Source organism: Arachis ipaensis, chromosome B04, assembly GCF_000816755.2.
Source record: "Arachis ipaensis cultivar K30076 chromosome B04, Araip1.1, whole genome shotgun sequence".
Classification (NCBI taxonomy): Eukaryota; Viridiplantae; Streptophyta; class Magnoliopsida; order Fabales; family Fabaceae; genus Arachis; species Arachis ipaensis.
This window is the reverse complement of record NC_029788.2, coordinates 9,928,008-9,955,044: the sequence shown is the minus strand read 5'-3', so window position 1 is coordinate 9,955,044 and position 27,037 is coordinate 9,928,008. Positions and strand designations below refer to the sequence as shown.

The following is a 27,037-nucleotide window of genomic DNA, read 5'->3' as shown; positions in this document are numbered from 1 at the left end:
GTTTTATGTGAATTACATCATCAAACAACCTTTTTTGTTTGCCTAACTAAGCCAATTAGATAACTATTGTTACTCAGTCCGACAATCTTCGTGGGATCGACCCCCACTCACCTGAGATATTACTTAGATGACCTAATGCACTTGCCGGTTAAGTTGTGGATATTCTAAATTCCGCACCAAGTTTGCCATGGAAAGAGCATTGCATGCTCAACATGTGCCGAAAAATCAATATATGGAGTTTGCCACGTATCAGTTAGAAGGAGAAGCTCAATTCTGGTGGCAAGAAGCTCACCGTTTACTGCAGCAAGGTGATGCTATGTTTTACTACATCAAACTAACTTCTTAGCTGAGCAACCAGCATAGTAGAGATAGTTTAAGTTGTTACAATATTAGCACCTACATATATCCTTGTAAACCAGAAACAAGGTGAGGAAACATATAACAATCCATTTGAAATCAAAACATAACCACATGAAGTTAATATGAATGATGGGTTAGGAGCTTAAAAAATGATTAATAGCATTAAGGGTATTGAAAAGAGTGTCAACTTCAATAAAAGAACAAGGAATTGTACAACTACAAGACAAAGGAACTGTTTAGGGAAATGGTAGGATACAAGCTACAACAAAGAGGCAAAGAGGAGAGAACTTAAAAATAGCTATTTTCATTTACAAGTACAGTTAGCATCTCTGTTGGTAAGTGATCAAGGTTCAATGGTTGCAAATTGATACTCTGATTTTTTACTCTTAATCTCTACTATGCCCAAATCCAAAAAATACCGACATAAAACAGAGAAAACCAATACAAAAAGAATTGTAAAGCTTTAGCAAAAAATTAGAAGCCCTACACATGAAAATGCAGACCTGTACGGTGCATTGCAGCATGGCTAGTGCCAAGAAAACTTCAATCAGTGGTTTAATGTACCAAGAAGACACATCTCTATGGGTTGATGTTGCATTCTCGCAAATACACATGCATAATCGACATACTTTGTCCAATGACTTCGGAACTTGGGAATACTTATCTCAAGCCATGGCTTCAAGTTGCCATTGTAGTGGATAACGGCAGCGCGATCAATATCTCTTTGGTTGACATTGGGGTTGTAGCCGAGACCCAGGACATGCCAAGATCGGTTCAGTGGGAAAGTTTGTTTCCAGAATGTTACGAGACCCGGTGGCAGTGTTCCTAACTTCCACAACTGTCTATCATGATTCTGTAATTCAATTTAATTGCAAACAAAAATCAGTCAACGATTCTATGACCAAGAAACAAGATATGTCAAAAAATAGTTTAAGGAAATCGCAAACTGCCTAATGTTGCATACATGATACATTCCATTTCTCAAACAGTCAAACCGAGTTCAAATCATTATACATACTCCTATCCGCAATTTTTGAATGATAGTATGAAACATATTGATAACATGCCTTAAATGCCTATTTATTAGCTAATAAGTTTAATGGTGAAAAAAAAGTCACTAATCTACATATAATTTATGTGAATTTATTACCAATCATATGGGATACATACTGAAAAGGTAAACCAAACTGTATCACTTACCAGATTCTGCCAGTTGTGGTACACCTCTGTGATGTTTTGCCTCTTCCATTCGACTAAATCAAATATATTCATACCATATGCCCATCCACAGGCACGTGGGTCAAAATTCTTTGCGATAAGAGGATGGGAGAAGTTAAGATAACGATCAAATCGATGAAAACTTTCTCCACAAGTTTCTACAGCACCATTTACATTGCCTTTCAGATCAACTGACCAAAGACCAGTCAGATCCTTCTTCACAACTATATCATCATCCAAGAACAGCACCTTGTTGAGCTTTGGAAAGATCTCAGGAAGGTAGAAACGGAGATGATTCAAGATAGATAAATATTTTGGATTTCTAAACATCAGGTTTGAATCAGAAGTTGCTGGATGAGTCTTGAAGTAATAATCAATCATGGATGGAGAGCCCAACTGCCTAAGAACAGGACTATAACTTGCGTTCAACCAAGTAAAATCTTCAATGTTCTGAACCTGAATGGTTGCATTGCCGGGTGGATTTGCCAAAAACCACATCCTCATTGCCACATAATTGAGTCTCTCAGTAACAATGTGAAAAACATGCTTTGAGGTGTCCTGCAAATTCATTAAATAAAATTATTATAAGCAAGTCATGTCAATGGGGAATCGAAACAGCATCAGTGCTGATAATTTTTAATTTCTTTTACTTCACAAACTTGGGGCAAAAATAAAATAGAAACCATCTTTCTTAGTTAAAATAGATAAAGCACAGCTATACCCCTAGCACACTCCACCATTTTTCCTTTGATGTCAAGAATTCGCAACATTGAAAAACAGATACCTTAGCATTAACAGCAGTTGAATTCACAACAACAGCCGCAGCCAATATGTTGTCTGAGAATATTGCATAATGGTATAGTCGAGGGTCTTCTAACTTCTCTTGACTGGGGAACTGTTGCTGAGAAGAATTCAAGCTATAATACTCAGTTGTAAGGCGCAGTGGAAGACAATGAGGACCTTTTGGCAATGTTTTTGCTGTTAATTGTGTTAAGAACAAAGTCTGCTTCTTGTGTGCATGGAGCTGCTCCACTGTTGAGTGGATCATAGCCCGAAGCTTCTTCACAACAGCAGCACAATCATCTTGAGCTTGCTTCCCTTTCAACAAAGTTTGTTCCATCGCCTTCATTCTCTCATTTGCACTGCCAATAGTAAGACACATATTATGACGAGAAATGGAGCTTGGTAGAGAAATTACTTACTCGTCATTTTTATAAGCAGCAGTAAAAGAAACTTAAAGAAGAAAACATAAACTTGAATATAATAAGCTAGCATGGGAACACAAACAGGGAAACAACAGTGTTCTTATAGTTACTTACTTCCTAGGTAAGCCAGAATCCTTGCTTGCATCTCCAAGTGTTCGTGAAACTTCCTTTACCCGTAGTCGTAGTTCCCGTGTAAGATGGGAGTTGCTTTTTACTACTGGCAAGGAAAGATAGATTTTAGCCTGAATGAGTTGATCTTAGAGTTGCTGTACCTTAGCATCTAGTAGCATTTGTTCTTTCTGCTTATTGGTTTCCCCTGAGGGAATTTTCTTGTTTATGTTGTTGGAGGCGCTGTTTAATATCCTGAGAAAAAATTGCAGCAAATGTGAAACCAGAAACTTAAAATGAACTTGGCTTGAACTAGGCTTGAACGTGTAGCAATACTAGCAAATAATGTTGACAGGAAATGCTATCTAGCAACTCATTCGATCCATTTTTGTAATTGACATTAGCAATTCGACTAACTACCATTTGTTTTGATCTTCGTCGGACTCAAACTAATTTTTTAAATGCAAACCACAAATGCACACAGTCTCATCTAAATCTCTAATGTATACAAACTCCACACAAAGGAACACATACCTAAATAGGTTTATCAGTGTGGAACTTCTTTATCAACTAGATTTTATTATAATGACTTTAAGGCACTGAGCTAATTAAAACTAAAAAAATGTGCTATATATCAGACCTTAAACTCCTCATAAGATTATCAATTCAAACACTAGAATCTCATCATAGAGACGAACATAGATAACACTTATACAAACCACAGCAGCAACAGATGCAATACAACACGGAAAATCCATCACCTACCTTAACTTGAGACTCGCGATCAGAAGCACGATCTGATTTAGTGAGCTTTGCATCACTGTCATCAACATCAATAGCATCTTCGCCATTTACATTTTCGCCACCACCGTCATCAGCTTTCTCCAAGGTGTTCCCTTCATTCCCTTGCTTGTTGTCACCTAGGGTGGCAAGCGGGGAAGTCCGCCACGCTTCGTCTAGGGAGACGGTCTTAGAATCTTGTAAATATCTAATAAACAAGTGTAATTATCTGTCCATCGTGATAATATTGAAATTATAATTTTAAATTATTTTTTAAAAATTAATTTAAATTATAATAATTTGATTAATAAAAAAATAATATATTATGTATTGTTTTTTTTAATCTAGTGTTAATTAGATTACTTCTAAAATAGTTATGAATCGGTTTTAATAATCTACTTTTTTCAATAGATCAGACATATATACTGAATGTGATTGTAAATAATATAGAGATAGTTAAATCCACCAACAAATATATTGGCTATTATCACACTATAAAACAAATTAAATATAAAGACTATTAGCACTTATAAATCTATAAAATCGCACATTCTTTGATTCATGCAAGGGTTTACTTATCAAATAAACTTAAAATATGAACCAAAAATATTTATAAAATGGACCTAGCATCCCTTAAAAGAATCATGAAAAATAATCAACTTACCTTATCATCCATGAGAATCATTTCTATGGAAGTCGTCTTGTTCTTGTCAAATTTGGATAAGACTTTCCATAACCTTATAATTTTTGCCTTTATTTTTCAAACTTTTTCATTATATAATCTATCATAGGTAACACTGTTGATAGAATCGTAGTTAGTAGCATTTAGGTATGAAAAATAATAAATCTATGTTTGAAGTACGAATTTTTTAGATGATAAATAATGGTAACAATTCACTATTAATTCTTATATATATATATATACTAATTATACACGGTAATAATTAACAAATATTTTCAATGGAGATACTTGCTAGTTGCAACAATTAGGTAAAATTTATGTCATTATATTTTATTAACCTTTATGATTAATTTAATAGAGATACTTGTTTAATATATATGTTATCGACATTAATTATATGCCAATATTTTTAGAAAGAGCTAAAAGAGGAGATATATAAATATATATAATATCCGTTTTATATATATGATTATTTTTATTCAACAATTGTGCAATAATTTTTTATTTTTTATATCCATATATATTCCTCAATCCCGACCCCATTCATACGCATATTAACAGTTTTTTTTCTAATAGTGATGTTTTAATTTTTTATTTTTCTTTTTTCCACGTATCTTTCCTTTTGTTAAATAGTGATGTTTTAATATTTCTTTTTTTAAATACATTTTTCTTAATAATTATATTACTAATCTGAAATATAAAATAAGAAAAAAAGGTGATACATATATCCAAGAAAAAAAATAAACTTAAAAATCAGAAAAAAATGTATATTAAAAAATGTAAAAATAATATATTCAAAAAAAATAGTCCTAATGTATAAATTGAGTCAATAATTTAAATTTCTCTAAAACTAATTTAATCAAATACCAATATTAGAAATAAATTACTTACATAATATTTAATCTATTTTAGTACTTAGACACGTATAGATTAGAGTCATTCTCGTAATGACAACCAACTGAAACAACATCGTAAGTTCGAACATTTAGAATTCGTGCAAATTCAGACAATTTCCTTGTTCTTTGAAAACCTTCTGTATCCATGATAAAGTTGAATCGCAATTCCTTTTATGAAAAAATAGTTACGGATGTGGCTTTGATGTGTTGGAGACCAAAATTTGGAAGTCATCATCATTTATATCTGAGTATGACACACATTAAACCCTAAAGGTAAAATAAAATAGTATCTCTGGTTTTAATCTCAATTTAATTCGAAATCTACAGTAATAATGACTTATTTAATTCAGCATTTATGATAATAAATGAGATGACCATTATATAAATCATTTAATGTAAAATAGCTTAATTTGCTATTATAATTAATATATGTATTGCCCATAAATAGATTAGAAAATAATAATTTCGTAACAAAATAATCATTCAATTTGAATTACAATCAATTGATTGATAGAAATTATAATAAATTGTATGATAATTAAGTAATTAACCAAATCAATTAGTTGATATAATTAATTTATTATAATAAATTGAATTTAATGAGTTAAAAGAAATAAATCGAAAAACACCATTTAAAAAAATTTAAAATAATTTGATATTTACTCTAATTAAATTAAATATTTGAAGTTATGATTAATGTAATTTAATGAATCAAATAAAATATTAAATGATGAAATATTTATCCTAATCAAATAAAATTACATAATTGATTAGTTATAATTAATATAATTGAATGAATCAAACATATTAAATTAAAAAATAATTTAGTTAATTTATGTCTTAAGGACACATTTTAAAAATATTTATTTTTCAACAATTTTTATAAAGTATTTTTTATAATATTTTTATCCTATAGTCTAAAGACACAGTTATAATAACCCATTAAAAAGTATTTAATTATTTAATACAAATAATTAGTATAATTGATTTAGTTCAATAAATTAAAAAAAATAAATGTGAAAAAAAGAGATAAAGAAAAAGTAAAATTATAAAAATGTGTAGCCATTAAAAAGTAATAAAAAAAAATCCCTTTTAGTTTTTTATTTATTAATTATTAATTTATTATAATTAATTTCACAACATTTATTATACGTTATTAATTTTACAAATTAATACAATCAATTAATTGATATCAATTATTGATAATTAATTTTAGTTAATATAACTCATTTTGCTATATTTTTTAAATAAATAATTAAAAATGCACGTCTCAATTTTTTGTTAAAATAGAATAAAATAAGATACATAAATTGAGTAGGTATAAATCTGAAAATTATAAAATTTTTTCAATAACTCAAATAAATTAGTACCATAAAACTAAATTTAATGTCATTTTTAAAAATAATTACTGACCTTTTTATTCTTTTAATTATTAATAATTTAAATAAAGTAATACCCTATAACTTATTTTGTTATCTATTTTAAGTAATTACTAACATTTTATTTTTCTAATTATTTGTTTATCTTATTTATCATTTATGCTTTCAATCAATTATATTAATAAACAAATAAATTAAATTAACTTCGGTTATACTTTGACTATTCAACAATTTAACATAATCTTTTTAAGTTGGGATTAACTACTAACGATAGAAAATAAAAAATTTAGAGTAATTCAATATTATGAACATTAATGATTATTGTGAAATAACCTAAAATCATAATGTAATTTATTTTTAAAGAAATAATTAATCAAGTATTATTGTTAATTATAAAATAACCTAAAATTATAATGCATTTTATTTTTAAAGAAACAATCATCCATTAATATCTATAAATAGAAACTATCGTGCTTTGATTAAAAATATTAGGGATTAATTACTATTCATTGTTAAAAATATATCGATTATATCAAAAAGTAAAAATATAATTTTTCGCATTTACACCATTAGAAGAATTATCATCATGAGTAAAATTTTGTCAATATTAATTATAATATAATTATAATAAAGATATTTTTTATAAAATAATTTAGAATAGAGAAAAGTGCATTCATTTTGGAGGGAAAACGGAGTCACGAGGGATCGACACGTCATCTTTATTAGCTGGGGAAAAACTCAGTTTTAGTATATCAAGTAGACAAGTAGATATAATTATAAACCAAGTTTTCATCCAAAATATAATTATAAATATTGTTTTCAAAGCAAAATAAACATAATCCAAAACATAATTATAAATATTGTCTCTGAAACAAAATAAACATAATCCAAAATACTCAATTTTCATCTTCATTCTCTTGTAAGTTGGGTTTTTGCAAAAAAAAATTGTAAAAATACCCCTTGCCAAAAAATACTAAGCCCGGCGGGAAAGCCCGTCCCGCCCCGCCAAAATCTGCCAAAGTCTGCGGTTTAAGCAGTGCGGGTTAGGCAGGCTTTTGCTATTTGGCGGTCCCAATTTTTCAGCCAAACCCGCCTTTTTTTACGGGTTACGCGGGCCGACCCGATGGGTTTAGGCCCGTTTTGTAAGATCCCAAGTTTTCGAAAATTAAATAATTAGTTATTTATGAATTATTATATTTGTTGAACTTTGTTTTTAAGAAAATTATTTCTAACAAAAATAATTAAATAAAATTTTATTATTATTAAAATTTAATTTGATTATAACTTATTTTATTAGTTTGAATTATTTATTAAAAATTATTTTAGTAGACAAAATTAAAATTGATTATTATTATTATTATTATTATTTTTACCAAAGATAGGAGACTCGAACCCGCAACCTCTTAATTGAGTATGGGGAGACTATGCCATTTGAGCTATTACTCATTGGCAAAATTTGGAAAGATAGGAGACTCGAACTCGCAACCTCTTAATTGAGTATGGGGAGTCTATGCCATTTGAGCTTATTATTATTATTATTATTATTCGCCGAAACCATTAAGGAAACAAAAAGTAAGAAAAACCTAGGGTAGCTTGTATTAATACATATATGTATATATATGTTAATATCATGACACATGTTTCATTCCTTATTAACTAATGACACCTATAATGCTTTAATCACCACAAAACTTCACTTATCACAATCATCTTTCCTTCTATTCATTATTCACTGAGTGAACTTGGGAGAAAGAAGAAAGAAAGACCGAATGGAAACCATGAGTTTTCGGCTCCAATTTCTTGAGATCCGTAACTCTAATAAAAAATCTAATCCGGTAAAAGTGTTCGTATCCTCCTCTTCTACATGTTGGCGTTACTTTTATCCGGTAGAAGTTGACGGTGACGTAGCTTCTCTTTTCTTTCAGTTCGGCCAACTAGATTTCTAAGAGGCACATATGATTTCTGACGCTTTCCTCTTCAGCAGCTTGATCAGAAAGTTTTTCCGAAACTTTCGTTGATTTTAATTTCATACGGAGGTAGGGGGTATTTTATTAAATTAAGTATTTTAAATTTTGAATGCCTAAGAAGTTTACTGAATTATTGCAAATATATGAATGTTTGATCTGTGATGGTTTTAAAGATGCTTGGCAATGCTGATTTTGGTTTTTAAGATTGATTTTGAGTTAAGACCGTGATTTGTTGAGAAAGAGGAAACCCAAAAGGGTGGCATATCCCGAGTTTTAGGGGAGATACTGCCGAAATTTTGATGAAATTGAGGTTTTGTTTGGAATACTATTTTAAAAGATTTGGTTTTGGGAAAATTAAACTATTTGATATATATTTAGTTAAGAAAAGATTTATTCTATTTTAAAGTTTGATTTTTTAAGAAAAATATAATGTTTTAAACCCAATCTTTTAAAGAGAGATTTTGTTTTAAGTAATGATTTGAGCTCGGTTTATTAAGAAAAGGAATATCTGCCACAGGAGAGCAGAGAACAAGGATTTAAAGAATATATTAACTAAAAGGATCTCTACCACAGGAGAGCAGAGAACAAGGATTAAAGGAATATATTAATTAATGAAGTGTCTGCCACAGGAGAGCAGATGTGACATTGTTTGGGCCTTAGTGCCAAATGTAAAGTGGGGACGCCCACACACTGAGAACTGTTTTTCAGATGTACGCTAATTGATTTGGAAAGTCACACTGTATGCGGCCTGGCCGTACGACTTAAAGTCACACTGTATGCGGCCTGGCCGTACGACTTATAAGCACACTGTATGCATCTAGAAAGCCATACCTGGGACTTGTGCCTGGGTAATGTCGGGAGCGGGTAGGCAACCGACACATGAGCTCATGGCCTGCGTTAGGGATAGACATGCATCATGTTGTTTGCACATTTGCAGTTGATTGCGCTTGCTTGTCTTATTACTTTGTGTTTGTACTGTTTGTCTTGTTGTGACTTGCTTGTATATTGAATTGAATCTCTTGCTTGCACTACTTGTTTGTGAGTGTATTAAAGTAATTACGAGTTGACGTTTGACTGAGGATTAACTATGTGGCTGAGAGACAGAAAATGTGACTAGTTTTATATTTAAGATTTGTTTTGAGTTAAGAGATTTTAAAAGGAGGTAATTAATTGTCTAAAGTAGAACCAAGAGTATTTTCAAAGGGTTTGATAAAAATATATTTTTATTGAGTAAAGTTAATTATTTGCACTTTATTTCATTACTTTTACGGCATTCCCATTCCCTACTGAGAACGTGTGGTTTGTTCTCACCCCAAATCTTCCACCCTTTCAGTGACACAGGTTCGGAGATTCAGTAAGAAGCTGCAGACGATTAGTAGATTTATTTGTGATTCCTGTTGTTTTTATAGAGTTCCCTCGTCCTTGTTGCTTTAGGGTTTTTTATTTTATCCAGAGGGATAGATATTGTATTTGAGTTTTACATTGAATTTAATCGTATAGCATCTATTATTATTAGTAATTATGTGATTATTATTATTTGAAAATCTTTTGTTATGTGATTTTAATTACTAAAATCTTTTTTCTGAAATTTTCTTAAAAACTAAAATGCGATATCGACGTAAAGGCTCAATAGTAAATTTATAATAAAGGAAATCAGGTCCATAACGCCTTACTTTTGGTACGATCATGACGTGCTAAATGTTAGGGTGTTACACGTTTGCCACCCCTATAATGTCACCAGTCTAATGAGGCTCTCCTTTCTACCTTCATCCAGGTGAACCGTCCGGTTTGGATAAAAACCGGCGAATCGGCATAACTCGGCTAGTTCGAAACTTTTTTCTCTTTTATTCACCAAAACGACGTCGTTTTGGTCTTTAAAAAAAAGGAATACTCGAACCCTAATCTCTCTCAACTTCACCTCACCTCACCTCACCGCCGGCAATCTCTTCTGCTTTGTCTTGCCGACACGGTGCGTCTTCGACGATGTCACCTCTGTGGTTCCCCTGCGCCGTCGCGTCTTTGGCTCGCAAGCAACCTACCTCGTCGTTGTCGTCTCGATCCTCTGCGTCCTCTCTCGGACAGGTTGGTGGTCTCCTCAATCCTCAATTTTCTGCATTCTCCATTTTTTATTTTTTTAAAGTTGTCCAAACTTATCAATATTTTATAATATGATTTCACAAGTTATAATATGTGATATTAGCCATTGTTATATATATATGAAAAATGTGGCTCATTTAGTGTTTAACCACTTATTTTCTATTAATATTGTTATAACAAGAAACATGTGACTTTATGAGAATGATATAGCTTGAACTTTGTTTATCTAGGAATTTACTAAGTGGCTAGAGTAGTTTCACGTCACGAACGAACCAACAAATGCTAGCAGTTGGAATGATAAAAAAAGACTAGCCAAATAGATATTCGCCGGATTACTTGCAATTTGGGACTAAATGAGGATCAGTGAAATTTTTACGGGTGAAGACCTATCCATGTGAAATAGACTAGAATAGGGACATAGGTACCCTCTTCAAGGGACCCGTTATATATATATATATATATATATTTCTTAATTTTGGTAATCCTAATTCCTGTCTCTAATTTAAACTCTTTTTTTTAGACTCATCCTTAACCTTGATTTTGTATCTACTCTTCCTCTAACTCACTTTCTCTGCCTCTTAAGTTCGTCATTATGTCGTTCAGTTTCGCCCTAAAATATTATATTATGTTATTATGTTGGAAGATGTTTTTATATATTTTTTTAAAATGTTATTTTTTATAATGAATATATTATGAGTTGTGTTGAATTATTCTACTCTTCCTCTAACTCACTTTCTCTGCCTCTTAAGTTCGTCATTATGTCGTTCAGTTTCGCCCTAAAATATTATATTATGTTATTATGTTGGAAGATGTTTTTATATATTTTTTTAAAATGTTATTTTTTATAATGAATATATTATGAGTTGTGTTAAATTATATTGAATTGATTATTTTATTATTATTATATTATAGTTTTTTTGTTATTTTTTAAAAAAATTCAAACAATATCCATAAATAATCGTGGAGAGTATCATTCGTTAAGGGGATAATTAAATAGGGGGACTTGCGACGAAGATGGAGAGCGGATAGGGAATATATATATATTTTTTAAACGAGAGCGGAAGGAGTCCGCAATGCCCACACGAGTATCTATTACTATATCTAACTAACAACAAAAATTCAATTTGAGCTGATTTGAGATAGGACACGTGAACTTTATCTGCATTGGGTTTTAAGACAATGAACCTAATTCGGATTTAGGATCCTAACAATAGACCTAGGTTGATCTTAATCGCTTGAGTTAATATTTTGAATCATTACTGTAATAGATACTATACTTGCTAAATATTTTGTAGTTAACTAATTTTGTTTTTGTTATTAAAATTTTAAAAAAGGTGAGTTGTTAATCAATTCTGAATTCAAATTTAAATTTAAATTTATGTAAAAAAATATTTTGAATTTTTTTCACTAATCAGAATTAATTTTAAAATAAAAAATTATTTTGTACATCATATTATAAGATAGTGTAGTCATTCGGTTTGTAAGAAATATTAATCAATCTAATAGCTTTTGTAATGACATAAGTTTATAAGTTTAGAAGCTTGAAAATTATGTCATAAAATATAAAATTTTAACCGGTGGTAACAACGTTGATCATATTATTTGACTTTCTAAATGAATATGATACCAATAAATAAAACTGTCACCGTTAAATTTTAACAAAGGCAAATCTCCATAAGTATTGCTATCATCAATGAGAATTGTTCTACTTTTAAGACAAATACTATTTTCTTTCACTGTATTTTTCAACTCGGTAGGTCGAGAACTAATCGCTCCATTTATTAAGGGTATGCCACTAACCAGTGAGTTGTTACATAGACAAGGCGGGATTCAAAACTCTAATACTTATTTAGGTAGATGAGTGAGATGACCACTCAACCAATCTAAATACAAATACTAATTATTTTTAATATTTTTAACATTAAAAATAATTAAACTTTAATTTTAATTATAACTTTGTAAAATATTTATAGTAATAATTATTATATATAATTTTTTGTTTAATCTCTTTTAATAAAAAAATTTATATATTTTTATTAATTATCTCGTACAGTGTACGGAAACATATACTAGTTAATTATTAATATTAGGAAGCCAAAGAAACCATGTGAGTAATTTTTAAAATAATTTAATTAATTATAGTTAAATGATACAAAAAATAATTATGTAAAATTAGTAATTTTTTTAGAGTAACTTTATAGTTTATAATAATATGATTTAGAAAAGAGTAAATTACCAATTATGCCCCCGAATTTGTAAAACGCTGACATAAATACCCCTAGAATTTGATAATGACAATCATACCCTTGAAAAATTTAAAAACGGATCAGATCTGCCCAACTGTGAGGAGAACCCTTCTCCGTTAAACAGAGTTTGTTGATGTGTCAAACGGAAGTCCAACGTGGCATCCGTATTAGACTCTCAATCCCTTCTCTCCCTTATATAGTTGTAGGTGAGAACGTTTTTTCCAAATTGATCAGCAAGCAAAACCCTAATCAGAGCCATGCATGGTGGAAGCAGAGTCATGTCAAATTGTAATCGAAGGACACCGTCCATGGAAAATTGTAGCTCCAAAGGGGTCGAAGAACACGTGAGGAAGCCATATGATGGGACATGCTTCTGCCGTCTTCAGGTGGTGGCTTTGAAGTCGAAGACAAGAAGAAACCCAGGAAGATGGTTTTTCAGGTGTCCTCTGTGGAAGGTATGTATGAATATGCTGCTACATTTGTCCCCTCCCCCCTCGGTTGAGAATTGAGCTTGATGAACTGTATCTGTGTTGGGCAGACGAAGAACACTGGGTGCTGTTATTTTCAGTGGATGGATGAAACTATTGAGAAATCTGCTGGGGTGGAGGAATCCTCTAATAATGGCACAGTAGTATGCAATATATGTGGAGTCTTGAAAGGGAGGTTTACCAGTATTGAGACTGAGATGACACACATAGATGGAGAGATGTTGATAGAGCAGATGAAGAGAGTTGAATTGCTTGTGTGTTTCATTCTGGGTGGACTTGTACTGAGTTTATGTATGAGTTTGATTTGTTTGGTTAGGTAGGAGAAGGGATGAGTGTAGGACAGGGTTTATTAATGAATGTTAATTATTGTTGTTGCTTAGAAGTTATGTTGACATTGATGTTGCTATTTAGTTACTTGTTGAGGAATTGGAAATGTGTCTTGAATTCGATTGCATCAGTAATAGAAGCATGAATTGAGTGAAGTGAATCTAACTAAAATGGTAACTGAGATATCAAAAGTAATTTCATAACATTAAGCATTAGAACTAATTGGTAAAGGCAAAAGAACTAAAAATTGGTAAAGGCACAAGATTAACTAATTGGTCTGCATAACATTAGGCATTAGAACTAATTGTTCCATCCAAAATACTACAAACTGGGTAATCAGTCTTAATACCAGATATCAAAATACTCAAATTGTCCAACAAAAGGCAATAACCAACTATAGTAAATATCAACATACAACCCAAAAACTAGATAAACTACTGCAACTAAATATTAACTTATAACCCAAAAAGATCAACTAATTATGCACCCAAGTTTCCCTCAAGTTGACTGTTTTGGCATGAACCTTGAGAACCTAGAAGTGGTTGCTTTAGATGCACCATTCATGGTTTCATTTGACACAAGTGGAGACCTTGTGGAGTCTGAAACTCCTGAACCAGCAGCAGGTGTTGTAGGAGGTGCAATGGGCCTTATCTGTGGGGCCTAAATGGTGGGTTGGGCCCTGGAGTGGCAGATGGGCCTAGAGCTATGGGCCTCACATTGGGTTGGGCTGTTGGAGCTGGAGATGTGGGCCTCATAATCGGTTGGGCTAAGGGGTGTCTCCTAATAGGCATCTTGACCCTGGATCTTTCCTTACTAGTAGATGCAGCAGCAGCCGCAGCAGCATTGGAGGGAGTTTTAGATCTTGGTGCTCTCCTTGCAGGGTTGGATATAGCAGATCTCCCTCCTTCACCATGACTTGTTGTACCTGATGTGTTGATGTTGGCCTACAACAAATAAAGTCTATTTAGTACATGTGAGTTAAGTGTAAACAACAGTTATTGAGAAATGAGCTACCTCTTCATCAACTTCAGACTGTGGGTGGCCTTGGGTGAGCTCCTCTTCAACTGCATCCATGGTTTTTTCCCAGAACATCTCCTGCTCTGAGTCTGACATGTCTTCTAAGCCCCTGGGTGGCATAATTCCTCCTCTTGTCGGCTGACCTGCTGCAGCAGGAGTCTTCTTATCAGGACATGTCCTCGAATTATGTCCCACCTACGAAGACAACATCATTCCAAGCATTAACACAGTAGAACAGTCAATATCAACAGGCATTGATTAAGTGAGTTTTTATTTACCTTTTTGCAATATTTACAACTTGTCTTTCCATAGCTCCTCTTGATTTTGTACTGGCTCCCACTCTGTCTCTCTGATTCATGTCTTGCTCTCTTCTTTGTAGGTCTTTCTATTGGCCTCTTATAAGGTGGAGGGAGACACGGCAGACCTTCTGCATCAGCCCAATATTCTTGACTAGGGACAGTGTTGATGTGAAATTGGTATGTTCTATTGTATGCTTCCATAGTCAGCCAATGGTGGACATAATCTTCTGGTCGTTGATTTTTTCTTTGAATTGCAGCAACTCCATGACAGCAAGGCAAACCTGTAAGTTGCCACTTTCTACAAGTGCAAGTCCTTTCATGAGTGTTGACCCGAACTGTTCGACCATGCCTTCTAACTTCAAAGACATTATGCTCATCATCTCCCACCCATTGAGCTTCCCATTAGTTTCCTTCCTTCTTTTCCTTCTCCAGTCTGCTCGTCTGGATAGGCGCCAGTTTACCCGTGTAGGCCATGAGTGCATCTTTGTGTGATCATGAGGTAATATCTAATCTCCTCTAACATGGTTATGATGCTCTTGCCTCTTAGCCCCACCATGGTTGCATTAAGAGACTCCGCATTGTTGTTCATTATGTTATCCACTTTGGGCCAAGTGGAGAATCTTGATCTTGACCAAGTTTCTTGCTCATACTTAGACAGATATTCCCAAGCAGAAGTATTAATTCTCTTTATGGCATCCATACCTTCATTAAACTCCTGATCAGTCAGTGCCCTTGCACATTGAAATAGCAACTGTTTCAGTTCTAGGTCTTTCCAACGCTTGTTAAAATTCCTCCACATATGCATAGTACAGAACCTGTGTTTAACCCCTGGCATAACTTCTTGTAGAGCAGGTATTAGCCCCTGTAAATAACTAAGTTAGACATCATATACTATAACATAATTGCACACACAATTTAATTACTAACCTTCTGTTTGTCAGACATGAAGTGCCAATCGAATTGCCTATGATCCCCGATATCATCCAACAAATACTCTAGAAATTCTTTCCAATTGGTCTTTGTTTCTGCATCAACTACTCCATATGCAACTGGGAATAGATGATTGTTGGCGTCCTGAGCAACGGCTGTCAGCAGCTACTCCCCAAAATAACCCTTTAAAAATGCTCCATCAAGGCATAGGAAAGGCCTACATCCTTGCTTGAATCCCCTTTTACATGCTTCTAGACAGATGTATAGACTTCTAAACTTAGGCAGCGCCTCTTGTTGTGGTGTTGTGCTCATACGGCAAGTGGATCCTGGATTGGCCTTACGCAGCTCAGTCAAGTAAGTCCTTAACTTCAAATATTGTTCCTTTTCTGTGCCCTCGATGACATCCTTAGCCTTCTCCATTGCCCTAAACATCATCCTCTTTCCGACACAAATATCAAACTCAACTTTGAACATTTCTCGAGCCTCTCTATGGGACAAGTTAGGACATACCCTAATCTTGCTAATCAACTCCTCGGCCACCCATTTACAAGTGACTGACCTGCTTTTATTACTCCTAGGACATGTATGCTCATCGACCAGTGTTTTGATTTGGTAACTAGGGGGCTGGTTTCTCCTTGCACAGTAAACTTCCCATGGATATGTTTCATTGTAACAGATGACCCTGCACCTATGTGGTTCAACCTTGAGAAAAAATGCCTCTCTGCCCATCTGAATACTATACTTCCTGACTGTATCTTTAAACTGCTGCATCGTGCCAAACTCCATCCCTAACTCCAGTCTAATTTTGCCAAACTTTGTATCAGGATTATACTGAGGGAATACTGGATTTTCATCCTCAGAATCAGAACCTGGTGGGGTGTGTAGCTCTTCAGAGTGATACTGATATTCAGTAGGCTCTTCATCAATGTCATTCGGGTTAGGCACAACCACCCTTGGGGCCTGATTCTCTTCCCTAGGTGGCAGAATCCTCTGGCCGGATGGACGGGGTCTTCGATGAATTCTCCGACCTTGAACCCCACAAGACGCATCCTCATCTAGTTCAACAACATTACGCATTCATAGTTTAAGGTTATTAATTAACGGACAGTTAATGGCAAATACATTTACAAACCCAAAAAAAAAAAACAACATTACTACTAGGATCTACAATTCATATACTAACCAGCATGTCCTTCACTATTGTTTTGTGGTGCAGGTTGATCTCTACCAGATGGTGGGGGCCTCGCATGTTTCTTCCTGCGTTTTCTTCCCCTGCTATTAACTTCTTCAGGATTCGATGGCCTCTCATGGTCTTCAACATGGGTCTGCTGATTGTCTCCTTCATTGGGGGCCTCATTTTCAGTTGTTCCAGCCTGACTTTGATTAGAAAGGTTTTCAGTACCAGCCTCCTCTGGCAATGCTTCATCATACCCCCTTTCTTCAACGTTGGTTCATCCTCTTCTTGTTGTTGCTCCTCGTGCTGTGGGAGATCCTCTTGTTCATTTGCTTCATTAAATAAAGGAGCTCCCTCTACTTCTGTATGTTCAGATCCTTCCTCCTCTTTATTTTGTTGCGGTTCCTGGTCATGATTTTCCTGGTCTTCTAAGCAAGGCATCTCAACATCTTCGTTAGCAAAAACCTCAGCCTCATCAACATACTCTGGATCCATATCAACTGGATGCTCAAAATACAAGTGAACCTTGTTTTCATTTCTCAGTGCAGCATCACACATCTTAACCACATCGGCATCCCTTCTGAGCACCCGTAACCCGTTAGCTAAATCCATCCCTGGCTCCAACCAATAAACTTCATTATACCTAGTATAACCTAAATCTAGAAACAAGCCTTCAACAAGGAATAGATTACAAGTATCAACATGCAACCTCTCGATGATACTCAGTAAACCACCATTATACTTCACCCCACCATCTGCACCCTTCTCTAACCAACCCCGATGGTGATAAACAAATGTGATATGCGTAGCCATCTGACAAAAATCATCAAAAAAGTCATAAACATCTAACACGACACATGAAAACACCATCATCATACCTCCATTGCAAACCCCAAACGACTGATAATAACACCAACGCAAACATAAAATGCTTACCAAAACCTTGGTTGATCGACGGCGACTTCTTCACTCCGTATCAACGCCAAACGTGATACCGCATGTGACGCTGACAAATCCAACAAACGAATACAAAGCGACAATAGACGAACAGAAACAGAGACGACCACCCACAAACTCTTCAGTTTCCCGCGTCCAACATAGTCTTAGTTAACTATGATGTTTCACTTAGGGTTAATTCTGTCATTTCATCTCAATTGGGCAATTAGGGTTTGTTGAATTGGGGATACATGGACAAAACGTGATTGAGAGTCTAATACGGATGCCACGTTGGACTTCCGTTTGACACATCAACAAACTCCGTTTAACGGAGAAGGGTTCTCCTCACAGTTGGGCAGATCTGATTCGTTTTTAAATTTTTCAAGGGTATGATTGTCGTTATCGAATTCTAGGGGTATTTATGTCAGCGTTTTACAAATTCGGGGGCATAATTGGTAATTTACTCTTTAGAAAATTACTTATATTTTTGGTAATTTTATTAATTATAGTTGTCATAAACATTAATTAATTATTCAAAAACGCCAAATATAGTTTTAGGTCTTGACGGAATATTTGAAAACGCAGTTGAGAGAAACAGGAGTAGTGTGGTCATGGTGGATCAACAGAATTTGCCAGAAGGAACGGTGCAGAACATCCTAGAACAAGAAACTCTCAAATGGGTCTTCATTAGTGGCAAAGGTGGCATTGGCAAAACCACATGCAGCTCAATACTCTCGATTCTTCTCGCCACTATTCGCGACTCTATTCTCATAATTTTCACCGGCCCAGCTCACAATCTCAGCGAGTAGGAGAGGCGGTGGGGAGGTTTGAGTCGTTGTTGGTGGTGGAGATAATGGAAGAGACAGTGCGACTTGTGACGGCAAAGGAAGGGGAGGAAGAGAACCTGGAGGAGAAGGTTAGCGGCTTTTAACAACTAAGTGAAATGTATTCATTTAAAAATATTAAAAAAAGTTACCCCTCTATTTTATGTGTAATTGTGAAAAAAATCCTACAAAAAATACATGTTGATTTTGATATTTTTTCGGTGCGCCAAATAGTTTTTTGGCGTTTTGTTGCACAAACTTCTCGTGCATATACCGAATCCGTGCCCATCTTTATAGTAGTTATCTTTAGAATTTTAGACTTGATTGTTCTTAAAATGTTGATAAAGATATGTATTTTAAATTTTTTTTAATTTTTTACTATTTTATATTTTTTATTTATATAGAACTAATTTTATTGGTTCAACTAATAATTTATCGGTTGAATTAATAAACCAATAAATCAATAATCTGACCGATTTTATCACTGATTCAATTTTTACAACTATTCTCATAAAAAAAAGTTTAGAATACAGAAATAAATTAAGTTGACACCTTATTTTGATCAAGAAATAATGGTGTATGTAGTAACATTTGGAAATGAGTTTTTTTAAGAGACATAATGGACTACTCAGCTAAAGCCTCAGCTGTAATTTGGAAATGAGTTAAACAATAATCGGTTGATCTCTGTGTCTATCTGTGTCTAGAGAGAGATGGAGGTTGGACCAATTGGCATGCCATGTGAAAAATAATAGTGCTCCAGTTTGACAAACCAGCCCACAAATCAACCCTATCCATAAACCCTGTTTCACAACATAAATTTCAAAAAAGAAAATTGATAATGATTCAACAGCAATAAAAATCAAATTAATATCAACCTCCTCCAAAGTTTAGATAACAATAAATTCGATAGCTTAAGGCTTAAGGTGTATTTGATTTGTATTTTTTTTTAGTATTTTTTATATTTTAAAATTTTATATAAAAAAATAGAAAATATACAGAAGATAGAAACAGGAAAATAATTTTATTGTTTTTCTTTTTTTTTTTATAAAATTTTAAAATAAAAATATTGAAAATAAAAATACAAACTAAATACACATTTATATTTAAAAAATATAACATTAAATACTTTTATAAACAAAACTTAATTTTTCGTCCTAGATGGACGAAAATTAAATGTCATTTAAACAAATAGGGGAGTGATTTAAATGAATTTTACTAAAATTCAAAAAAAAAATACAGTCTAATTATTAATTTGTCCTTTAAGTAATGAATAATAAACACAAGTAAAAGACTAATATATGCTTATTTTTCAAAAACTTACCTTGACTTGCAAATTAGTCTTAAATCCCAGAAGACATGATATTGGTAAACCAATGAGATAAAGAGTTGCAAGGTTGACATATGCAGCCAACTGCTGCCTGCCACATCCTCTAATCATTCCTGCATATATGTTCAAATTGATCCATTTTCCTAATTAATAATCGGTGAATATTCAAGTTGTTTTCATATAAAGTTGATAGTTGATAACTATTAGATAATTTAATATGTTTGACTAAATTACTATCTAATGATTCTCAACTATCAACTTCATATAAAAATAACTGCATTTAAGTTTCTATCTTAATAATTTTTAAACCTTGGAATGAATTGTTATTGAGGATCAAATTTGAAGACAAAGAAGAAGAAAAGCTCGGAGAAACTAAACCTGATAAGACACCTTGGACAGCATCTAGTAATATGGATATCGCAAGTAAGGGTGTTATTGAAGCGAACTCCTCTCTTATTTTAGAATTGCTACTAAACATTTGAATCCATATATTATGACCAGTCACAAGTGTCAAAACAAAGCACAAACCAAGTAGAACTGAGAGAGTAAGAGTCACACTCATAGCGCGATTCGCTGCTCCTAGTTCATTTGAAACTCGGGCACTGTCATCAAACTAAGGTTTTTCAATAATTGAAAATAATAATAATAAGATCTAAGGCATAAGAAAACGTTCAATTAACTAACCTTGCAGCTGCACTGAGACCATAAGTGATCATGCATGCAATGAATTCTGTGTTGGCACTGCAGATTTTTGTTTTTAAGAAAAATTAAGGAGAATTAAATTTATGGAAATTAAAGTAAAATTAATTAATTTGAAAATAAAAATCTAAACTATTAGAACCATACATACCATATTGCCATTAAGGAAGTGGTTATTTCTGAATCAGGCATTAGTCCAGCTAAGAAAACCAAGACTTCAAAAGCCCAATATTCCAAACTTGCGTAACAAAAAAACATAATTAATGAGATTCATAAATATAATTCTCTATAACTAACTTGCAACAGTATTCTCTTAATTTGACTTGAAAATACTGTTAATTTTAGAAAATACTGTTAATCTTTAATATAAAGAAATTGGCAAATTAATCTATAATTTTTTTTTCTAATAAAAAATAAAACTTGAATAACAAGAAAACATAATTATGAGATTCATAAATATAATACTCTATCACTAACTTGCAGCAATATTCTCTCAATTTGACTTGCAAATACTGTTGATTCTAGAAGTTATATTCATCCAGGTGTAAATTTTTAAATTAATCCTTACCCATTTTCATATAAAAAGTATTAGTCTTTCCAATATAAAAAAATTGGCAAATTAATCTATAATCTTTTTTCTAACAAAAAAAAATTTAGTCCCCATATTTTCTAATAAAAGAATTTGATAGAAAAAGATTAAATTCTTTAATAACTGGAATTTTAAAAATTAAAGAACTAATCAGTTTTGCTTTTGTTTTTTTATTTTGGTAACTTTTTAGTTTTTGACTTTCTTACTACTAATTTAGGTTTTAAGAGATGAAAAAGTTAAAAAGTAGAGTTTGTTAATGTTTCATACCATACCATTGCTGCAGAAGGTAGAGCAAGTTTGAGACTTGGCAATACATAATGAAAAGATTGAGTAGAAAATCCTTTCCATGTCAACTTGAACTTCTTTCCAAACATAACATACAAAGCCAACAAAACAATATCTATCCATAGTGAAATAGAAGCCGAAATAGGTGCACCAACAAAACCCAAACCTGTCTTCTCAACCAATGCATATGCAATGCCAATGTGAATCAACAATGGGATAGCTGAGAGAATAGCCAATGGTGTCACAACAGATTGTGTTTGAAGAAATCTAAGAATGTTTTGCAAGAATCCATATGCAAACAAGCCTGGGAAAAAGAACTTCAAGTAAAGTGCTGCTGTTTTTGCTATGTCTTGGGATTGGTGAAGTAGTACTAAGATGTGTTGTGTGTAGAACCAAATCATGGATATGATGATGGAGAAAACAAGAGATATGATGCATGAGGATTGGAGATAAATTCCCAGCATTTGGTATTTCTTTGCACCAAATCCTTGCCCACATAGTGTTTCTAGTGTCCCACTTAATCCAACCTAAGATAAGAACATGGGAAACAACATTAGAGTTTAATGTCACATTCAACATAAGGTGTGTTAATAATAATTTTAGCTATGTATTTAAAATGAATGTTGATATTTTAGATAAGTTTTCAAACAAATTAACTAAACCAGATAAGAAAGTGAGAAAAAAATAAGAAAGAATTGTATGGTTACCATGAGAGACATACCAGTGGCACTGAACCATGAGTTAGCAAGAGTGGAACCAGCAAGTTGAAGATTACCAAGGTGGCCAGCAAGCATTACAGAAACCAAAGTGATTAAGTTATAGAACAGGTTCTTAAGAATCATGGGCAGTGAAAACAATAGTTGATGCTTTGCTTCCTTCCACCAACTTTCATGTCGTTCTTATTGTTGTTGTTGTGTATCTTCTCCTCCTTCTCTATTACCTAATAAGACAGGAGGTGTTATTGTTGTTGCAGTGTCATGGAAACTGTTGTTACTATTACTTGCTAACATTAGTATTTTCTTCGAATGAGTTCTATTGCTCACATTTTCTTTTTCTCTTTTAATTTATACGTTCACTTCTTTTAATTTTTTATGTTAAGCATCATACTTATAGGATAATAAAAAGTATCATACGCCACATTCCATTCAATCTTAGTGTATAAATTCATATAAGAATGTTTAAACATCCAACTTTAGTATTTTAACATTTTATGTATTAATTGAAAAAGAACTCTTTTTTTTTTTTCTTCTTCCAATTTTTTGTACTCTCTTCCCTTGAAACGAGGAGAAGAGAATTGAGAGAGAGATAAGCCACAAGGCTTCTTAAGCAAGGGTAAGAGGTATTTTTTGTCTTTTTGTTTATGGGCTCTATCTAAAGTGTAGAGTCCAATTTTTAAAAATATATGTTTCAATTTGTATCTGAAATAGTTTTTTGGTCACTTTTATCTTCTTACTTTTTTTCATAGGCAGTACCAAACTGATATAAGTGTGTACAGTTAAATAATTACATTTTCGCAGTTTAAATAATTGCATGTTTATTAAAAAATTAATTTATCGTTCAATTTTAAAAACATAAAAAGAGGCTATAAATTTAACTCCTCCCTTCTAAACTATTAAAAACCTTTTTTATAATTCCATTCAAGTGGTGAACTTCTTTATACGAAGGTTATTGTAGGATAATAAAAAATGGTGAATGCTATCTTACCCTCTTTAAAAGAACATGTATGTTACTCTTTCTGATGTGTCACATACTAATTCGATGTTTATCTTAATACATTTGTTATATATTTATTAAAATATTAATTTAAAAATTTTCTTATATTAACTAAATTCTAAACTAAAATATTAATGTGACAAATTAAAAATAGAAACATAAATTAGTGTCACCGTAAAAATTTTTAATTTGAAAAGTTTATCGTATCAAGTAAATCTTTAAATTTGAAAATTTATTCTATACAATTTGGTTTCGAATTATATGAAAAAAAAGAAGAAATTGAAACACTTTATATCTTATGTTTTAAAGATTAATGTAGCTAATTTGTAATTATTTTTTATGAAAGTCTGAATTTTTATTTAATTTTTGTCAAAAATTAGAGATTTTGTGTGAAAATTAAAAGAGTAATATATGACATTATTTTTCAAATATTTTTTAAAATTTTCAACAAATTTTAATGATTCGAAATCAATTTCTTATTTTTTATTTTATTAGATAAATTAGTCATCTAACAAATTTTACTAAAAATTTAAAATAAATAAACATACATTAGAATATGACATATCAGAAATAATAATTTACATGTTATTTTAGAGTGGGTATAATAGTATTTACCATAAAAAATATGCATATATCAAGTCGAAAACTTCTTTATATGTTCCTTTCAATATTATTATCATTTATTTATATATAATATATACTAGCATCCTAAAAAGTTAGTATAGATTAATTATATTTAGTGTTTGCCAATACTTCAATAAATTCAAAACAATGCAATGCAATAGTATAATTCATTAGTTTGGTGAAAATGTATGAAAATGCTTGTTAATACAAAAATATATAAGATGTAGATAAAAGTAAAAACCACAGTTTTATTTGAAAGCATTATTAGTAAAAAATAATTTCCTACCAAACTTTCTAAGATCATATTAGCGTAATAACATACTCAATAGTAGCAAAGGCCAAATAATGAAAATGAGGTGTATTGAGCCATGCACACATTTGGTACCATTTATGGGTGGACAACTTCAACAGTCAATTTATTAATTTTCATTGTAGTTGTAGAACATCAAGGATGATTACGTGTATTGCGGTCAGAAGTTTTTATAGTTTTCTTTGATCTGTTCTACTCCACTTGTTGTTTGTTTTCTCTTTAATTTATATGCTCACTTATTTTAATTGTTTATGTTAGGGTTCTTGACATTGCTCAGTTTTCAAGCATGATAATGATTTGAACTCAGGATCGATGCTATCGAAGGAGGTAAGAGTACCTGAACTTTCTCCCAAGCTGGCTCGATTTAAATTCTCTTGCATTTGATTGTTCTGATCTACTGTGGTTGCTACCATTTGCAGATCGATCTGTGAAATAGGAGTATCCATCACCTTTAGCGTCGATCTCGTGATGGAGGAGGAGAATGGAGAAGAGGAAAATTTCAAAAAGAAAGAAGAGAATGTTACTTATTCTGAGTCAATCAGTTGTAACAAACCTAGTGAATTACAGCCACGTATTTATAAGAAACTGAGTGAAGTACGGTGTAATAAACCGATTGAACTCAAATATCGGTTACACCAAGATTTATTATTTATAGATAAATCAATTACAATTCCAAGTGAAAGTAATTGTAATCACAAATGATAAACATAATTACAATCCATTTACCATGAACAATCCTTTGGATCCTGAAGAATTCAGGAGGCAAGGCCATATGATTGTTGACTTTCTTGCCGACTATTATCACAACATTAGCAATTATCGGGTTTTAAGTCAAGTTGAACCTGGTTATCTTAAAAAAAAACTTCCATCTCAAGCTCCTTTTGACCCTGAACCTATAGAAACCATTCTTCAAGACATAGAAGAACACATAATTCCAGGAATCACACACTGGCAAAGTCCTAACTTCTTTGCATTTTTTCCATCGAGTGGCAGCATTGCTGGTTTTATGGGCGAGATGCTCAGCACCGGATTCAACGTTATTGGATTCAACTGGCTCTCATCTCCGGCAGCAACCGAACTCGAGAGCACTGTCATGGACTGGCTCGGCCAAGAGCTCAACCTACCTAAAGAATTTCTTTTTACAGGTCACGGCGGCGGCGTCATGCTAGGCACAACTTGCGAGGGAGTATTAGCAACACTAGTAGCCGCCAGAGACAGAATGCTTAGACAGATAGGAAAAGACAAAATCAGAAAGCTCGTAGTGTATGGCTCAGATCAAACTCATTGCGCAATTCAAAAAGCCGCTAATATTGCAGGGTTTGATCCAAACAACTTCAGAGCGGTTAAAACTTCAAGATCAAGTTCGTTTGCGTTGTTACCACAATCGCTGTTGAAAGCCGTTGAGAAGGATCTCCGTGACGGATTAGTTCCATGCTACCTGTGTGTAACGGTCGGAACGACTTCCACAATGGCCATCGATCCAGTTGGAGTGCTATGCCGCGTGGCAAAAGATTACGGGATGTGGATCCACGTGGATGCCGCGTATGCAGGTAGCGCGTGCATTTGTACAGAGTTCAGATACATGATCAATGGCGTTGAATATGCAGATTCTTTTAGCTTCAACGCACACAAATGGTTTCTAACAAATTTGGATTGTTGTTGCCTTTGGGTTAAAGATCCAAATTCTTTGATAAAATCGCTCTCAACAAATCCTTCTTATCTACATAACAACACTTCCAATTCTAAGCAAGTGGTAGATTATAAAGACTGGCAAATTACGCTTAGCAGAAGGTTCCGTGCGCTCAAAGTGTGGCTTGTTCTTCGAAGTTACGGCCTTTCGAATCTCAGGAATTTCTTAAGGAGCCATGTTGAGATGGCAAAGATCTTTGAAGAGCTGGTTAAGTTGGATAAGAGATTTGAGATCGTGGTTCCTAGAAACCTCGCTATGGTTTGCTTCAGAGTTATACCTTCAGTTGCGAAGATGGCTAATGATGAAGTAAACCAAATCAACAGAAAATTATTGGATTCCATCAATGATTCTGGAAGAGTATATATGAGTCATGCTGTGGTAGAAGAAATTTTTGTGATTCGGTGTGCTGTTGGCGCAACTCTGACGGATGAAAAACACGTGATGATGGCTTGGAAGGTGGTGCAAGAACATGCAGATGCAATTTTAAACTGGTATCTTTTAAATTATTCCTTCAATCAGCCTTTTATTTCATAAATTTAAAAAAAATGAAACAAACACATTTAATAGATATGATGTTTCTTTTTCAAAAATTTAAAAAAGCTAAAATTTAAAAATCTAAATTTAATTTACAAATCACGTACAACATACTAAGACATTTTAAAAATTTTAAAACATCCCAAAACACTTTTAAACGTCACTCATATGATGAATTTTTTATGTTTATCAAATATGTTTACTTTTTAATTTTGGACGTGTTCAAAAAATATTTATATAAAATTTTCGAATGAATTTTGGATGTGTTAAAAATCAGTGTGCAATTATGGTATTTTGAATTTGATTTGAGAAAGAAAAAATTAATATTTTTTT

At 32.7% G+C, this 27,037-nt stretch overlaps 4 protein-coding genes across 4 annotated transcripts in view; 1 reads left to right on the top strand and 3 right to left on the bottom strand.

Moving 5' to 3' along the window:
• On the bottom strand, window positions 528-3,830 carry LOC107638833 (probable galacturonosyltransferase 4). Its single transcript, XM_016342231.2, has 5 exons — window positions 3,657-3,830; window positions 2,898-3,146; window positions 2,363-2,720; window positions 1,561-2,136; window positions 528-1,213 (listed from the first exon to the last, which is right to left on the bottom strand). Exons 3-5 carry the CDS (start codon window positions 2,705-2,707, stop codon window positions 908-910), a joined length of 1,227 nt encoding a protein of 408 aa, XP_016197717.2. The 5' UTR covers window positions 2,708-2,720; window positions 2,898-3,146; window positions 3,657-3,830; the 3' UTR covers window positions 528-907.
• Window positions 14,732-15,549, bottom strand: LOC110271421. The gene is made up of 2 exons (XM_021122329.1): window positions 15,049-15,549; window positions 14,732-14,965 (listed from the first exon to the last, which is right to left on the bottom strand). Exons 1-2 carry the CDS (start codon window positions 15,268-15,270, stop codon window positions 14,732-14,734), a joined length of 456 nt encoding a protein of 151 aa, XP_020977988.1. The 5' UTR covers window positions 15,271-15,549.
• Window positions 19,540-24,926, bottom strand: LOC107636007 (protein DETOXIFICATION 18-like). Its single transcript, XM_021122328.1, has 9 exons — window positions 24,818-24,926; window positions 23,306-23,309; window positions 22,541-22,718; window positions 21,816-22,360; window positions 21,111-21,197; window positions 20,945-21,001; window positions 20,639-20,862; window positions 20,255-20,373; window positions 19,540-19,733 (listed from the first exon to the last, which is right to left on the bottom strand). Exons 1-9 carry the CDS (start codon window positions 24,924-24,926, stop codon window positions 19,596-19,598), a joined length of 1,461 nt encoding a protein of 486 aa, XP_020977987.1. The 3' UTR covers window positions 19,540-19,595.
• The window catches only part of LOC107636006 (tyrosine decarboxylase 1-like), a 3,851-nt gene continuing 1,434 nt past the window's right edge, over window positions 24,621-27,037 (top strand). The window contains exons 1-2 of the mRNA XM_016339547.2: window positions 24,621-24,807; window positions 24,900-26,661. Coding sequence (XP_016195033.1) covers window positions 25,208-26,661 — 1,454 coding nt within the window. The 5' untranslated portion in view covers window positions 24,621-24,807; window positions 24,900-25,207. The remainder of the gene's footprint in view (window positions 24,808-24,899; window positions 26,662-27,037) is intronic.

Excerpts from the sequence above, each read along its gene's own strand:
- LOC107638833 (XM_016342231.2), bottom strand. The coding sequence starts at position 2,707 with ATGAAGGCGATGGAACAAACTTTGTTGAAAGGGAAGCAAGCTCAAGAT. Across the intron at positions 2,137-2,362 it reads CAACTGCTGTTAATGCTAAG|GACACCTCAAAGCATGTTTT; the intron begins GTATCTGTTTTT and ends ATGAATTTGCAG. Across the intron at positions 1,214-1,560 it reads ACCACAACTGGCAGAATCTG|AATCATGATAGACAGTTGTG; the intron begins GTAAGTGATACA and ends ATTGAATTACAG.
- LOC110271421 (XM_021122329.1), bottom strand. The coding sequence starts at position 15,270 with ATGGAAGCATACAATAGAACATACCAATTTCACATCAACACTGTCCCT. Across the intron at positions 14,966-15,048 it reads GTTGTAAATATTGCAAAAAG|GTGGGACATAATTCGAGGAC; the intron begins GTAAATAAAAAC and ends TTGTCTTCGTAG.
- LOC107636007 (XM_021122328.1), bottom strand. The coding sequence starts at position 24,926 with ATGGATACTCCTATTTCACAGATCGATCTGCAAATGGTAGCAACCACA. Across the intron at positions 22,361-22,540 it reads CCACTGGTATGTCTCTCATG|GTTGGATTAAGTGGGACACT; the intron begins GTAACCATACAA and ends TTCTTATCTTAG. Across the intron at positions 21,002-21,110 it reads ACTTCCTTAATGGCAATATG|TGCCAACACAGAATTCATTG; the intron begins GTATGTATGGTT and ends AAAAATCTGCAG.